This window comes from Lissotriton vulgaris, chromosome 2_1 (genome assembly GCF_964263255.1).
Source record: "Lissotriton vulgaris chromosome 2_1, aLisVul1.2, whole genome shotgun sequence".
In the NCBI taxonomy this organism is placed as follows: domain Eukaryota; kingdom Metazoa; phylum Chordata; class Amphibia; order Caudata; family Salamandridae; genus Lissotriton; species Lissotriton vulgaris.
In genome coordinates, this window is record NC_141687.1 from 2042239967 (window position 1) to 2042256056 (window position 16090).

The 16090-nt window shown below is 50.2% G+C and overlaps 1 protein-coding gene across 1 annotated transcript in view; it reads left to right on the forward strand.

Moving 5' to 3' along the window:
- The window catches only part of CEP152 (centrosomal protein 152), an 804909-nt gene that overhangs the window by 745571 nt on the left and 43248 nt on the right, over nt 1-16090 (forward strand). Inside the window, exon 27 of the mRNA XM_086958276.1 lies at nt 8095-8198. Coding sequence (XP_086814402.1) covers nt 8095-8198 — 104 coding nt within the window. The remainder of the gene's footprint in view (nt 1-8094; nt 8199-16090) is intronic.

Genomic DNA, 16090 nt, shown 5'->3' on the forward strand with positions numbered 1-16090 from the left:
ATCCTTCGGCCACCCTCACGACTCCGCCGGATAAGGAGGGTAGAAGGTTGGACAACGCTGGGAAGCGTTTTTCGTCGATGGCTAGCTTGCTAGTCAGAGCGGCGAATGCCTTGGCGATCCTAGCAAGGTACGACCGCCAGATGTGGAGTGATGTGGCACACTATGTGAATCTGCTAGCGGATGACCAGAAAGCGGAAGCACAGAAACTTCTGGAAGAGGGACAACGTTCCTCTTCGGAAATGATTGACTGCGCGATGGACATCGCCACCATCTCTTTCCGTGCCCTAGGCAGTGCAGCGGTTCTTCGACGACAAGGATGGCTGAGAGCTACATACTTCCGGCCAGAGGTCCAGAATAGGATTTTGGATTTGCCCTTCGACGGGGACATGTTGTTTGGGAAACATGTCGACGAGACCCTACAGGGAATAAAGAAGGACACAGAGACGGCAAGGGCTCTGGGGAACCTGCAATATAGAAAGACACCGTTCCGTGGAGCACGAGGAAGAGGTTTCTCTTCACCTAGAGGAGGTTATCAGCAACAGCGATATTCACAGCAGTCGCAGTCTTACAGGCCCCAGTACGGCAATCAATACTATCAGCGGCAGTCGCAATCCCAGTCTTTCTCTCGCCAGAACGCTCGTGGACGACAGGGGCGTCAGGGCAAGGACGCTGGCAAGCGTCAATAGCGGCCTCCCGACTCTGCCAACTGTTCCTCCGCTTCTGGGATCTCCAGTGGGCGGCAGGATATCACAACATCTGAGCAGCTGGGAAGAGATTACATCGGATCAGTGGGTATTAAATATCATCCGGAATGGGCATACTCTAGAATTCCAGGACTTTCCACCTACAAGAGCTCCCCACGCCACTACTTCCAACCATCTGAACCTTCTTCAAGAGGAAGCTCAACAAATGCTTCAAAAAGGGGCGATCCAGCGTGTTCCCCTATCACAAAGGGGAGAAGGTTTCTATTCCAGATTTTTTCTGATCCGAAAAACAAGACAAAAGTGGCGTCCTATCCTGGGCTTGAGGGAGCTCAACACCTATCTCACGAAACTATCGTTTCGGATGATTTCACTCCAGGACATATTGCGCCTCTTGAACCCAGGCGACTACATGGCAACATTAGACCTGGAAGATGCCTATTTTCATATCCCGATCCATCCAGCTCACAGACGTTTCCTTCGCTTTACAGTAGGCAAGAGTCACTTCCAGTTCATGGTGCTCCCATTTGGATTAAAGTCCGCTCCTCGGATATTCACAAAGGTGCTGGCACCGGTAGCGGCATTTCTGAGGAGACAGTCGCTGGAAGTCTTCCCGTACTTAGACGACTGGCTTCTGAAGGCCCCAAGCTCGCAAGAGGCATCGAAGGCAGTGGACACGTGCTTGAACCTCTTTATTCATCTGGGTTTACAACTCAACAAGGAAAAGTCAGTTCTTCAACCTGCAAGTACAGTGAAGTTCTTGGTAGCGATACTCAATACTCAGGAGTGCAAAGCCTTCCCATCGGAAGAGAGACCGATGAAACTCATATCGTCAGCCACCCGTTGTCAAAGGAGAAGTTGGATGACGGTCAGGATGTACAAATCTCTTCTAGGGTCGATTTCATCCTGTATTCAATTGATTCCGCATTGCAGGCTGCGAATGCGCCCCCTACAGGAGGAGCTGGACCTTCAGTGGAGACAAGTGGAAGGTTCGTTCGACGACAGGGTGACGATAACCCAGCGGATGAAACGGTCGGTTTCATGGTGGATGAAAAGATCTCACCTCACTGTGGGTCTCAGTTTCAAGGCTGCAAGGGCTCCTCAGGTCATTACCACGGACGCTTCTCTTCAAGGTTGGGGAGCGGTCATGCAAGACCTCCAGGTCAGTGGTCACTGGACTCCGGAAGAACGTCGTCTACATATCAACGTTCTGGAGCTGAGAGCTATTCGACTGGCAATGTTGGCTTTCCTCCCAAGGATTACAGATTCAGCAATCCTGGTGCGGACGGACAACACCACCGCAATGCATTACGTCAACAAGCAGGGAGGCACAAGATCGCCACTGCTTTCACAGGAAGCCCAAATACTGTGGGAATGGGCGATAGCGCAGAACATCACACTCGTAGCAGAACACCTTCCAGGAGTATGCAACACGAAGGCGGATACGCTAAGCCGCCTGAGAGCAGTCTCGCACGAATGGGAATTGGAGGACGCAGTGATCAAGGACATCTTCTCCCGTTGGGGGACCCCAGCGATCGACCTGTTTGCAACGCCGGGGAACAAGAAATGCCGGTGTTACGCAAGCAGGGAACACCATCGAGGGTCACTGGGGAATGCCCTTTCGATGTCCTGGTCAGGCGCGTTTGTTTACGCCTTTCCGCCATTTCCCCTAATTCCTCGAGTCCTCAAGAAACTCAAAATGGACAGGTGCCGGATGATACTAATAGCGCCGGCCTGGGCTCGCCAGTTTTGGTACACGGAGTTGCTTCTTCTATCAGAGACACCACCCATTCATCTGCAACCCAAACTGACACTTCTGTCAATGTACAACGGCCAAGTTCTTCACCCGAACCCGAGCTCGCTTCAGTTGGCGGCTTGGCTCCTGAATACAGAGAGTTTAGGGATTTAAACATCCCAGAAGAATGCAGGACCATCTTGGCACAGGCACGAGCCCCTAGCACTAATAAGACATATAGAGCGAAATGGAAGAGGTTCCATTTGTGGTGTCAGAGGGAAAAAGTACATCCTTTCTCGTCAGCTCCGCATCAACTCTTGCCTTACATTCTTTCATTGGCACAAGCAGGTCTGGCTCATGCATCTATCAAGGTCCACTTGGCAGCTATTTCCAGGTATAGGAGAACAAGATCGGGTCCTTCTCTACTTTCAGCGAGAGTAATCAAACAATTCCTGAAAGGTCTGTTTAGAGTTTTCCCGCCAGTTAGGCCCCCACCTCCGGTGTGGCACTTGAATGTGGTCCTGGCCCAGCTAATGAGACCGCCATTTGAGCCAGTACATAAAGCGGACCTGAAGTTCCTATCATGGAAAGTGGCTCTTCTTTTGGCACTCACCTCTGCAAGGAGAGTAGGAGAGCTTCAGGCTTTAACCATCAAAGAACCCTTCTTACAGTTCAAGAATGATACAGTTATCCTGCGGATGAACCCCAAGTTCATTCCGAAGGTACCGACAGACTTTCATCTTAACGAGCCAGTGATTTTGAAATCTTTTTTTCCTCGGCCTTCAACCCAGGCTGAGAGGACCCTTCATTCTCTGGACGTTCAGAGATGTTTGAAATTCTATCTACAACGCACAGCTGGATTTCGAAAGACACCCCAACTGTTTGTGGCTTTCGGAGCCCCAAGAAAAGGATTTCCTTTGTCAAAACAAGGGATATCTAGATGGATAGCTAGTGCGATACGGTTCTGCCACCAGGCGGCAGGCAAACCTTTACAAGGACAGGTGAAGGCACATTCTACAAGGTCGGTCTCAGCATCAGCGGCGCTGTTTGCTGGAGTATCCATAAAGGACATTTGCAGAGCAGCCACCTGGAGCAGTACGCACTCCTTCACGAGACATTACTGCCTGGAGGCGGCTGCAAAGGAGGATTCGGCTGTAGGACAGGCAGTCCTGAGAAATCTCTTCCAATAAGAGGTGAGCTTTCCTCTCTTCCCTCCTCCTGTTTTTTCAAACATTTCGTTTATTATGCTTTGTTACTGCTTTATAGTTGTTATAATCTGTGAGGTCATTGGCTGATAATGATTCTATACTGTGCACGAAATGTTTGAGGTATGCTAACTGCTATCTACTCTGATACAAGCAATGGGAATCTATGAAAGTTCCAATACTGGAGTAAGAAACGAGTTACTTACCTGTAACTTTAGTTCTCCAGTATTGGTAACTTTCATAGATTCCCATGCGCCCACCCGCCTCCCCTGGGAAAGCTCACTTTAGGGCTAGGTGATTATGTGGCAAAGCAACGGCTACGAAAATCTGAGGCTCTGAGCTTTCTCAGGAAGGTTCTACAGGGTGAGGCTGATCTGATTGGTTGCTAAGGGGACTTTGGGTCTTTTTACATAATGACAGCAATAGGCTGCAAAAGATAATGAGGCCTAGGCCTAATTTTTACCTTTTTTACACCTATTAGGGTGTAGTTACCTAGGTATATATATATATATTATTACCGAGGCTCCCATTCCGACGACGGGGAATGATACAAGCAATGGGAATCTATGAAAGTTACCAATACTGGAGAACTAAAGTTACAGGTAAGTAACTCGTTTCTTCCTGGGCCAGAAGTAGGACGTGGTTGTTATTGCCACTACTTTCTGGTACCCAAGAAAGGCAAAGGAGGCCTACGCCCTATCTTGGACCTACGGAGCGTCAATGGCTTCCTCCGGAAGGAGAAGTTCAAGATGCTGACTTTGGCTCAGGTCCTAGCTGCCCTGGACCCAGAGGACTGGATGTTAGCGTTGGACTTGCAGGACGCGTATTTCCACATCCCCGTCCTGACGGCCCACCGGCGTTACCTGCGGTTCACGGTAGGCCACGAGCACTTTCAATTTACCGCGCTCCCCTTCGGCCTTACCAGCGCCCCACGGGTGTTCACGAAAGTGATGGCTGTGGTCGCAGCTCATCTGCACAGATTAGGGGTTTCAGTCTTCCCCTATCTCGACGATTGGTTGTTGAAGACGGGCTCGCCCCAGACAGTCGTCTCCCACCTCCAGACTACGGCAGACCTCCTGCACTCGCTGGGGTTCTCCATCAACGTGCCGAAGTCACACCTGTGCCCCTCTCAAAAGCTCCTTTCCATCTGAGCGATTCTGGACTCAACAAAGTTTTGGGTTTATCCCCCCGAACAGCGGTTTCGGGATATTCAGGCTCTGATTCCGATCTTTCAGCCTTTATCCCGAGTCTCGGTCAGGTTGACGCTGTGGCTCCTGGGGCTGATGGCCTCCTGCATCCTTCTGGTGCATTACGCCAGGTGGCAGATGCGGGCTCTGCAGTGGGCCCTGAAGTTTCAGTGGGCACAACATCAGGGCAACCTGTGCAACTACTTCCTGATGTCGGAGGGCACTGCGAGACAGTTGCAGTGGTTGCTCACAGACCGTGATTGGGTCAGCGGCAGATCTCTCTCCCTTCCCCAACCGGAGCACATAGTAGTGACAGATGCGTCGCTCCTGGGATGGGGAGGCCAAATGGGAGAGAGGGAGATCAGAGGCCTCTGGTCTCCGGCGGAGTCCCGGCTCCAAATCAACCTTCTGGAGCTGCGGGCGATCCGGCTTGCACTGAAAGCATTCCTTCCCTCTGTCCGGGGAGGTGTAGTGCAGGTGTTAACAGACAACAACACCGCCAGGTGGTACTGCAACAAACAGGGCGGGGTGGGGTCGTGGACCCTTTGTCAGGAGGCTCTGCGCCTCTGGCAATGGCTGGAACACCAGGGTGTCATCCTGGTGGTTCAACACCCGGCAGGTTCCCTGAACGCCAGGGCGGGCGAACTCAGCCGCCGGTGAATGATGGATCACGAATGGCGTCTGAACTCGGACGTGGCGCAAGGCCTCTTTCAGCAGTGGGGAGAGCCTTGGTTAGATCTATTCGCCCCCTAAGAGAGCGCGCAATGTCATCAGTTCTGCGTGTTGGAATTTCCAAGACGGCACTCGCTCGGAGACGCTTTTCTGTTGTACGCCTTTCCGCCTATACCACTTCTGCCCAGAGTGCTGAAGAAGATCCGGCGCGACCAGACCCATGTCATCCTTGTGGCTCCAGACTGGGCATGAAGATACTGGTATCCCGAGCTACTCAGCTTGTCAGTCGATCCTCCGATTCGTCTGCCTCTTCAGGAGGACCTTCTGTCGCAGCAACAGGGGACGGTCCTCCACCCGAACCTGTCCAGTCTCCACCTACATGCGTGGAGATTGAGCAGCGACAGTTGAGGCCATTTGACTTGCCTCCTGAAGTCTGTGATGTGATTCTGGCAGCCAGTCGTCCCTCCACAAAATCGGTATACGCCTGCAGGTGGAACAAATTTGTGGCATGGTGCACAGCAAAGGCTGTGGATCCTCTCTCTCCCCACTATCAGAGGTTCTCCTCTTTCTTCTTTCTCTGGCCCAGTAGGGCTCTGCTCTGGGCACTGTCAAAGGCTACCTCTCTGCCATTTCAGCCTTCTTGAGGCTTCCTGATCAGCCTTTTCTTTTCAAGTCCCCGGTTGTCAATAGATTTCTTAAAGGCATCACGCACATGTTTCCTCCTGTTCCTTTCGTGATGCCTCAATGGGGCTTGAACCTTGTTCTGACCTATTTGACGTGCGCTCCTTTCGAGCCACTTCACAATTGCCCTATTCGTCTTCTGACTCTTAAGACTGCATTCCAGGTTGCCATCACCTCTGCCAGGAGAGTGAGTGAGCTCCAGGCTCTATCTTCGAAGCCTCATTTCCTCTCTGTCCATCCGGACAAAGTTGTCTTGAGGACTCGTCCTTCTTTCCTGCCCAAGGTGGTTGCGGCCTTTCACATCAGGCAGTCCATCACCTTGCCCACCTTCTTTCCGCCTCCGCATCCTTCCAAGGAGGAAGAGAGGCTCCACCGTCTGGACCCAAAACGTGCGCTCTCGTTCTATCTAGACCGCACACGCCAGTTCCGGGTGGACGACCAGCTCTTTGTTGGTTACGTGGGCGCTAAGAAGGGGCGGGCGGTGCACAAACGGACCATCTCTAGGTGGGTTGTGTTGTGCATCAAGGTCTGTTATTCATTGGCGAAAAAGGACCCTCCTGTTGTGCTGCCCATTCCACTTGGGCCACGGCGGCTAATACTGCCCTGAGTCCCCTTGCAGGGGGGGCGACATCTGTCAGGCAGCTACGTGGGCCTCGTTGCACACGTTTGCTAAACACTCCTGCCTGGACAGCTAAGTCCGGAGAAATGCCTTTTTTGGCCGTTCCGTTCTCCAGGACTTTCTGGTGTGATCTTGGTTCGCAGACCCACCACCTGGGTATTGCTGGGGTATCTATTCTAAGGTAAGGAATCTAACACTAACCTGTTTCTTTCAGATGCACAAGTTACTTACCTTCGGTAACGATATATCTGTAAGAAACAGTAGTTAGTGTTAGATTCCTTACCGCCCCACCCATTAAGTACTTCAACGTCATCCCAGCGATCACGACGCTGACGACGGACGCAGAACCGCAGACGACGCCTACCGACGCACAGGGATACTTCTACGCAAAACTTTCCGGATCCAGTCTGACGCCTGGGGATATTCTAAGGTAAGGAATCTAAGTTAAGGAATCTAACACTAACTACTGTTTCTTACAGATATATCGTTACCGAAGGTAAGTAACTTGTGCACCACTTATTGTTTACGATTTTGTTACAAATCATGGTATTCCAGGGAGAAAGAAGGGGGTCATCTTGTTAAAAATCCTGATAGGACAAGAGTCGAGATGAGAGTCTGTTCTGATCATGGTGATGTAAAATCACATTCGTCTCAGTATTAATGCTACAGTCAGACCAGTCTTTTCACAGAAGCATGTCTCGCTATAATCTTTCTGTTAAAGTCCATGTAGGTGTGAATGTCATTAAAATAGAAGTGATATTGGTCCGAAAGAAATCAGCCAGATCTGAACAAAAAATTTGCATAGGAGAGTCTTTCGACAAATGATGGTTGCTTTTTACTATTAATACTTATAAACTTGTGTTGAGTTCTTCAGGTTTTCAAAATATGTCCTGAATTTCGATTTGTACGTTTCTTCCCAGCTTCTGCATAGTTGTGTCTCCAGAGTCTTTCGAGTATTTTGCATTTTCTTTTGGTAGGAATTCATTCTTGGGTATACCAGGGAACAGACGGCATTTCGCAATACATATAGTCTCATTTTTAAGTAGCAACACCTTGTCTCTGATTCAAGAATTAAACTGCTCAACAGACACATGAACGTTGATGTCTGGCTGTATATTTGGCTTAACATCTGGTGATTATCTTAATAACAGCTGAGTTGGTTCCACGCGACAGTTATGTTCTTTTCATGTATTTGTTGCTCCATTATATTGATCATGTTCAAAAAAAGAAAAGTCTAATTAAAGTCTTATTGAAATGCCTATCTTTCACTAATAATGTCTGTATTTCCTAACAGTGCAGAGAAAAAAATTATGAATGCAGCCAGCAAGCTTGCTACTATGGCCAAAGTGTTAGAAAGTCCTATGACTCTTAAGTCGCACAACAGACATGCACAATCAGGTAGGTTTAAAGGAACATTTATTTAACGCTTTTTCACCTTCCAAGACATTTAAAAAAATATATTTTATCCATGTTCAGGCGGCAAACTTACCACGGAGAGGTTCATGTATCTCTGTTACTATTTAATAAAACTTATGTAAAGCTCATATGAAGCGTCCTTTTAACGTATTTTTTTCACCAACATAATCTACCAGCTCGACGAATACAGATAGCAGTATGATTCTTTTCTGGGTTCATATGCTGTGCATTTGCCTAACATCTAGTGGTTGGATCCAGAATTGTTTCATTTGGTAGGGGGAAGAGGACGTCAACCACCATCTGATGATATGGCCGTCCTCTTGGGACGTCAGTGATATGTCTAGGAAGACCATGTGCCTGGTTACTGTTAAACCTGGCATCCTCCGTGTGGCCCCCCCAATTTTTTGTCATCAATCCTCCTGTTTTGCTGACTTTGCTTGTGCTGGCTTTAGGACTATGCACTCTTTACTGCTGCTAACCAGTGCTAAAGGACTGGTGCACTTCAATTAAAACCTGAAAGAATTGGCTGACACCCATTTGGCACATTTAATGTACTTAGAAGTCCCTAAAAAAAAGTGGTACCACATGTACTCAGGTCCTGTAAATGAAATGCTACAAACATGTCTGAGGTACAAAAGGGGGTGGTGATGGACGGAGCATCTGAATCAATCAAACACTCACACCCAGTCAAAAGATCTGGGTTTAATCCATCACCATTCTTTAGCCCACTCTGCCACCCCAGTTCAGACATGGCTATATGCAAATCAGTCTGACCCTGTGCCTCATGGGAACAGTCCAGCCCGAACTGCCAAGCCATGTCTTCCCTGGACCGGAAACAAGCTTCCGAGGACCGGTTTCTTGCATTCCAGCCATCTACAGCGTCGGTGATGGATTAAACCCAGATTTTTTGACTGGGTGTGAGTGTTTGATTGGTTCAGATGCTCCGTCTATTACCACCCCCTTTTGTACCGCCTTTGGCCGCCATAAGTGTGGCAGGGTATGCTCAGACGTGAGTCCCTTGCTCACTTTGCCACTGGATTCAAGCAAGCCGGGCTGAAGACGGCTGGAATGCCAGAAACCAGTCCTCGGAAGCTTGTTTCCGGTCCAGACAGGGATCCAAGAAGCTGGATCATGTTGGAAAGCGCATGTTCTCTTCCTGCAGCTTGGCACTGCAGTCCTTGATATACCCCTTTCCTCTTGGGCCGATACACCCATACCATCCTGGATACGGTTGCCCAGAGGAGACCCAGGCTGATCTCTCCCAGGCAGTGGCATATGGGAGAGAAGCAGCCAAATTCATGATAAGAAGTGGACTGGATACCACCAACTCACGAGGCAGAACGATTACCACGTCGGTAGCCCTTCGGCGCTACGCATAGTTGAGGACGTCTGTCTTTTCGCGGGATGTCCAGTCTACATGGCTGGGCATGCCCTTTGGTAGCTGTCGCATTTTTGGTGACAAAGCAGACTCTGCACTGTAGAATATTAAGGATTCTCGAGCTACAGCCAGATCCTTGGGCCTTTCTGCACCGTCCCGTCCTCCTCAGTCTGCTTTTCAACCCTTTTGTGGCTATGGAAGGGGCGCCCCAGCACATCCGGCCCAGTCCAGCCACCGGTTCATGTTAGCTGCCCATCCTCTGCATGGCTGCAGATGTGGGACCCAGCAACGCAGGTCTGGGATTCACCCGGTGGGCGGGCCAGTTGACCTGTACCCCCTTGCAGAGGCCTCCAAACCTTCCTAATCAGACTTTTCAGGGCCACCAGAGGCCAGTGGGCAGCTAAATTCGCCATAACCTCCCCCACTGGCAAAACATCACATTGGACAGGTGGGTTTTGCAGATAGTCCGAAGGGGCTACTCCCTCCCCTTCGAGACTACCCCTCCATGCCACCACCTTTCGATTGCATGTCATAGGATCATTTTGCGCTTCTCCAACAGGAAGCCTCAGCTCTCTTGGCCAAGGCAGCTATCGAGAGGGTTCCTACACCAGAAGTAGGTCATTGTTGCTACTCCTGCTGCTTTCTGGTTCCCAAGAACAACAAAGGCCTGCGTCCTATCCTAGACCGCAGGGCCCTCAACCACTTCCTCTGGAAGGAGAAGTTCAAAATGCTAACCTTGGCTCAGGACGTGTCTGCCTTCGACCCTGGAGACTGGATGGTGGTGCTGGACGGTGGTGCTGGACTTGCAGAACGCCCATTTTCACATACCCGTCCTGCCAGCCCACAGATGCTACCTGCGGTTCACAGTAGGCCATGAGCATTTTCAGTCCACTGTGCTCCCCTTTGGCCTTACCAGTGCCCCTTGGGTGTTCACGAAAGTGGTGGGGATGGTCGCAGCTCATCTGCCCAGATTAGGGGTTCCAGTCTTCCCCTATCTCGACGACTGACTGTTGAAGGCGGGCTTCCCCCAGGCTGTTTTGTCCCACCTCCAGACTACCGTGGACCTCCTGCATGCGCTGGGGTTCACTATCAATGTGCCGAAGTCACACCTGACTCCTACTCAGTCACTCTCTTTCATCGGAGCTGTTCTGGACACAGTGCAGTTTCGGGCCTATCCTCCCGAGCAGAAAATCCAAGATATTCGGGCTATAACATGTTTCAGCCTCTATCTCGAATTTCGGTAAAAACGATCCTGAGGCTGCGAGCCTCATGGCCTCCTGCTGGTAGATAATGCCAGAGGGCAAATGCGGGCTCTACAGTGGGACCTGTAGTTCCAGTGGGCGCAGCATCAGGGTAATCTTTCTGACTACGTCCAGATCCTGGAGAGAACTGTGCAACAACTGCAGTGGTGGCTAACGAACCAAGCTTGGGTCAGATGCAGATCCCTCTCCCTTCCCCAACCAGATGTCACAGTGGTGACATGCTTCACTCCTGGGATGGGATGGCCATCTGGGAGAGCGGAGATTTGAGGCGTGTTGACTCCGGCTGAAACCAGTATCTATATCAACCCTCTGGAGCTCCTGAGGCATTCCTTCCTTCTCTAAAGGGGATTGTGGCGCAGGTGCTCATAGACAACACCACCGCCATGTGGTACTGCAACAAACAGGGCGGGTGGGGTTGTGGACCCTATGTCAAGAGGCTCTTTGTCTCTGGACATGACTGTAACATCAAGGCATGAACCTGGTGGTTCAACACCTGGCAGGTTCTCGGAACGCCAGGGCAGACAAACTCAGCCGCCGTCGCCTGGTAGATCACGAAAGGCGTGTTCATTCGGAGGTTGTGCAAGGTCTCTTTCAGTGGTGGGGAGAGCCTTGGTTAGATCTGTTCTCCACCAAAGAGAACGTGCAAAAGCTGAAATTCTGCACATTGGAGTTTCCAAGGTGGCACTGGCTCGGCGAAGCTTTTTGTTGAGAGTGGAACTGCGGCCTCCTGTACACCTTTGCGCCTGTATCACTTCTGCACAGTGTGCTAAAGAAGATCAAGCGCGACCGGGCCCAAGTTATTCTGGCTGCGGACTGGGCATGAAGAAACTGGTTCCCAGAGCTCCTGAGCATGGCCATCAATCCTCCACTCAGACTGCCTCTTTGGGAGGATCTTCTGTCGCAGCAACTGGGTAAGGTTCTTCACCTGAATCTGTCGAGGCTCCACCTCCTTGCATGGAAATTGAGCAGTGACAGTTGACAGTTTTTGACCTTCCACCCGAAGTCTGTAATGTCATCTTGGTAGCCAAGCGTTCCTCCACTAAAACGGTATACGCCTGTCGATGGAATACATTTGTGGCATGGTGCACAGCAAAGGCTGTGGATCCCCTTTCTGCCTCTCTTTCAGAGGTTCTTTTGTATATTCTTTCCTTAGCCCTGCAGGGCTCTGCCCTGGGCTCTCTTAATGGCTATCTTGCGGTCATCTCTGCTTTCCTTCGGCTACCAGATCAGCCATCTTTGTTCAAGTCCCCTATTGTAAATAGATTATTTAAGAGTTTTACTCCTCTCCTTCCTCCATCTCCTATCGCAAGGCCCCAGTGGGACTTGTACCTTGTCTTAACTTATCTTATCTGCGCTCCAATTGAGCCTCTTCACAACTGTCCTCTCAGGCTCCTCACTCTGAAGACTCATTCCTTGTTGCCATCACCTCTGCTCAAGCTCTTTCTTCTAAGCCCCCTTTCTTCTTTGTGTATCCGGACAAAGTGGTGCTTAGGACGAGACCGTTGTTCCTTCCAAAAGTGGTAACACCTTTTCACATTGGACATTGGACAAACTATTACTTTAGCCCACCTTTTTCCCACCTCCGCACCCTTCCAAGGAGGAGCATAGACTACTTCATCTGGACCCTAACCGTGCGCTATCCTTCTACCTTGACTACATAAAAGGTTTCGGGGTGGATGACCAAATCTTCGTTGGCTTTGTAGGGGCAAAGAAAGGTCGGGCTGTTCAAAAGTGTATAATCTCTAGATGGGTTGTCCTTTGTATTAAAATCTGTTATGCTTTAGTGAAAAAGGCTCCGGGCTCATTCCACCAGAGCTACAGCTGCCACCACTGCTCCTGCACATAGAGTTCCACTCATTGACATCTGTCAGACAGCCACGTGGGCATCCTTGCACATGTTCACCAGACATTAATGCCTGGATAGCCAAGCCCGGAGGCTATTTTGCGTGTTCTGTCCTATATGACTTTCTGGTGTGAACTTGGTTCGCAGACCCTCTTCCGGGGTTGGTATTGCTAGAGTATCTATTCTAAGGTAAGGAATCTATAACTAACTGTCTCTTTCAGATGAACAAGTTACTTACCTGTGGTAGAGACATAGGTTAGTTATCGATTCCTTACAGCACCACCCATCCTCCCGCTCTGCGAACTGACTTCTAGGGACAGGGGACTCCCTTGCAGGGCCCTAGTTTTTGAGCACCAGTGGTCAGTGTCTTGCGTGGCTCTGCGTTTCTGGTGTGGAAAGTCATGTCAGAACTGATGTCACAGCTCAGGGACACCGCGACGTCCTCCTGGCAAACACGACGTGCAGGGGTACTGCTTAGAAAAAATTATCTGGTTCCAGTATGACCCCTGGGGGTAATTCTAAGGTAAGGGATCTATAACTAACCTATGTCTCTTACAGATACATTGTTACCGCAGGTAAGTAACTTGTTCTTTAATACATTGCCACCCCTAGGGTAGGCCATAAACAGCCCAGAGGGTAGGGCGCAGTGTATTTAAAAAGTAAGATAGATACATGTCCTGGTAGGTGGCTTTGTTAAGCTCTGCGTGGATTCGTCATCTGCGCGAGAAGTGACATGATCTATGCCTATGTAGGCGCCACCCCAGGGCACTGACATCAGTTATTTTCTTTCCACACCAGTCGGCGCAGATCATGCGAGAGCTATCCACAGTCAATTTTAACTGCCCTTTTCTGAGAGCTTCTCCTTGTATAGTAGGGATGTTCATTAGGAAGGCAGTGCCTGTCATCAACAGATGTCGGTGACTGGCCAACATCTTCTTTGCCTCTGGTACCTGGAGTGCGACCACTATGCAATGATCTGTGCTGCGCTGGTTGCCACGCCATGCACCCCAAGGCCTTGTATGAGTGGTGCCTCAAGCTCTATGCCGCTTGACGAATGGCGCCACAATGATCTTGATGCCAGTCGAGAGTAAGGTCCTGGAATCTACAGCAGAGCCCAATTATCTTGTCGCACGGGAAGTCGACTGGGCATTAGTGTAAATCCCACAAGAAAAAGAAGAAAAAGTCAAAGAGGACATCAACTTTGCCCTGTTCATCACAGTCTTCAGACAAGAGAGCATAGTCATTCGAGACCTGAGTTTCCATAAGCTGGTGCGACCCCTGCCCAACTTCAAGAGTTTTATGAGGCCATGCACCTCATGTTTGGTGGCCCGCTGGCATGCCTTTGGGCCCCATGGGTTCTGGAGAAGCCTCTATTGGTTTCTCTCCACACCACTGGAGTCAAGCTATCCTGGCTGAAGACTGCTGATAGCCAGAAACTGGTCCTAGGATGCTTGATTCCGGTCCAGGGAAAACATGACTTGGCATTTCCGACTGGACTGTTCCCATGAGGCACAGGGTCAAGGCTGAATTGCATATGACCATGTCTGAACTGGAGTGGTGTGGAGTGCAAAAAAACGATAAATTTAGGCCCAGATCTCTGTACTGGGGTGAATGTATGACATTGTTCTGCATTCTGTCCACCATCAATTGTTGTTTTTGCATTTGTCACCCCAAGTGGGAAGGGTAGGTTCAGACGTGAGTCCCGTGCTCTCCACACCACTGGAGTCAAGCTATCCTGGCTGAAGATGGCTGATAGCCAGAAACCGGTCCTAGGATGCTTGATTCCGGTCCAGGGAAGACATGGCTTGGCAGTTCGGGCTGGACTGTTCCCATGAGGCACAGGGTCAAGGCTGATTTACATATGGCCATGTCTGAACTGGAGTGGTGAGGAGTGCAAAAAATAGATGGATTTAGGCCCAGATCTCTGTACTGGGGTGAATGTATGACATTGTTCTGCATTCTGTCCATCAATTGTTGTTTTTGCATTAGATACCACCATGGACTAGACACTTCCCCAGATACTGGCATACGTTCTCCCCTACCATAGCTTCAGAGAAGGGAGTGTCATTTGCTATAGTGGCAAGAAGACCATCCAAAGTTTTGGACCTCAGCCTACCGTCCGTGTCTGTCATCACTAACATCAAGACAAAGGTGCTTCAGCCGGGAGTGATCCCTCACCCCCCCAAACCACTTCCCCGGTATTTAATGAAACCCTCACGGATGTCCTGCTTGGGACTTGGTCCAAGCCCCGCATGGGGCTTGTGTGATTAGGACAATTAACTGTGGCCTATATCCTGCCCCAGGGGACTCCCAGTGCCTCGTGCACCACCCTACCCCGGAGAACTTGATCTTCTATGCCTCTACTTCCTGTGCAAATCTTTGCATGTTGCCTACCGTCCAACCGGCTACGGAATTCAAGAGGCTGGACACCTTAGGCAAGAAAATGTTTTCTTCCATCAGTCTGGCACTGTGGTCCCTGAACACTGCATGCCTTTTGGGTCATTGCTCCCATGCGCTATATGGCGCCATGCCTGGCTGAGAATAACTGTTTTTTCTGGGGATGTCCAATCATTGCTTTTGGACATGCCCTTTGATGGCTCCCGTCTCTTCTGACACAAGGCTACTCAGTGCTAGAGCTCTTTAATGAAAGTAGGGCTATAGTCAGGTCCTTGAGCCTTTCCACAGCGCCTCACTAACTCTTGTCTGCATTTTGCTCCTTTGATGGCCACTGAAGAGGCTTCCAGCCTTGTCTTTACCCACCCAGCCACTATGGCGTGCTAACTTCCCAGCCTCTGCGTGGCTGAGGACATGGTACCCATAGACCCCATGGGTTAGGCAGACAGAAATCAGGCCAGTCAACCACTCCACTGGCAGCCGCAGCTCCAAACCCCTTTTTTTTGCCCTCTTACAATCATGGGCACCCAGTGAGAGGCAGGATTCGCAATCACCTACCCCACTGGAGGTCAATAACATCAGACCTCTGGGTTATTCAGATTGTCCGAAGGGGGCTACTCCCTCCCCTTTTTGACCACCCCTCTGACCATGCCACCCACTTGAGACAGACTGACATAGGACATCTCTCCTTGCTCCACCAGGAAGTGATGGCTCTTTTGACCAGGGGGATCATAGAGAGGGTGTCGATGCCAGAAGTCGGTCATGGTTGTTTTTCCCGCTACATTCTGATGCCCTAGAAGGACAGAGGTCCTCATCCTATCCTAGACCTGCGCCCTCTCAATTTCTTCCCTAGGATAGAAGCGTTGGACTTGCAGCATGTATACTTCCACATACACGTCCTTCCTGTCCACAGGCATTACCGGCAGTTCATGGTGCGCCACAGGCATTTTCAGTTCTTTGTGCTCCCTTTTGGCTTCACCTGCACCCTTTTGTTGTT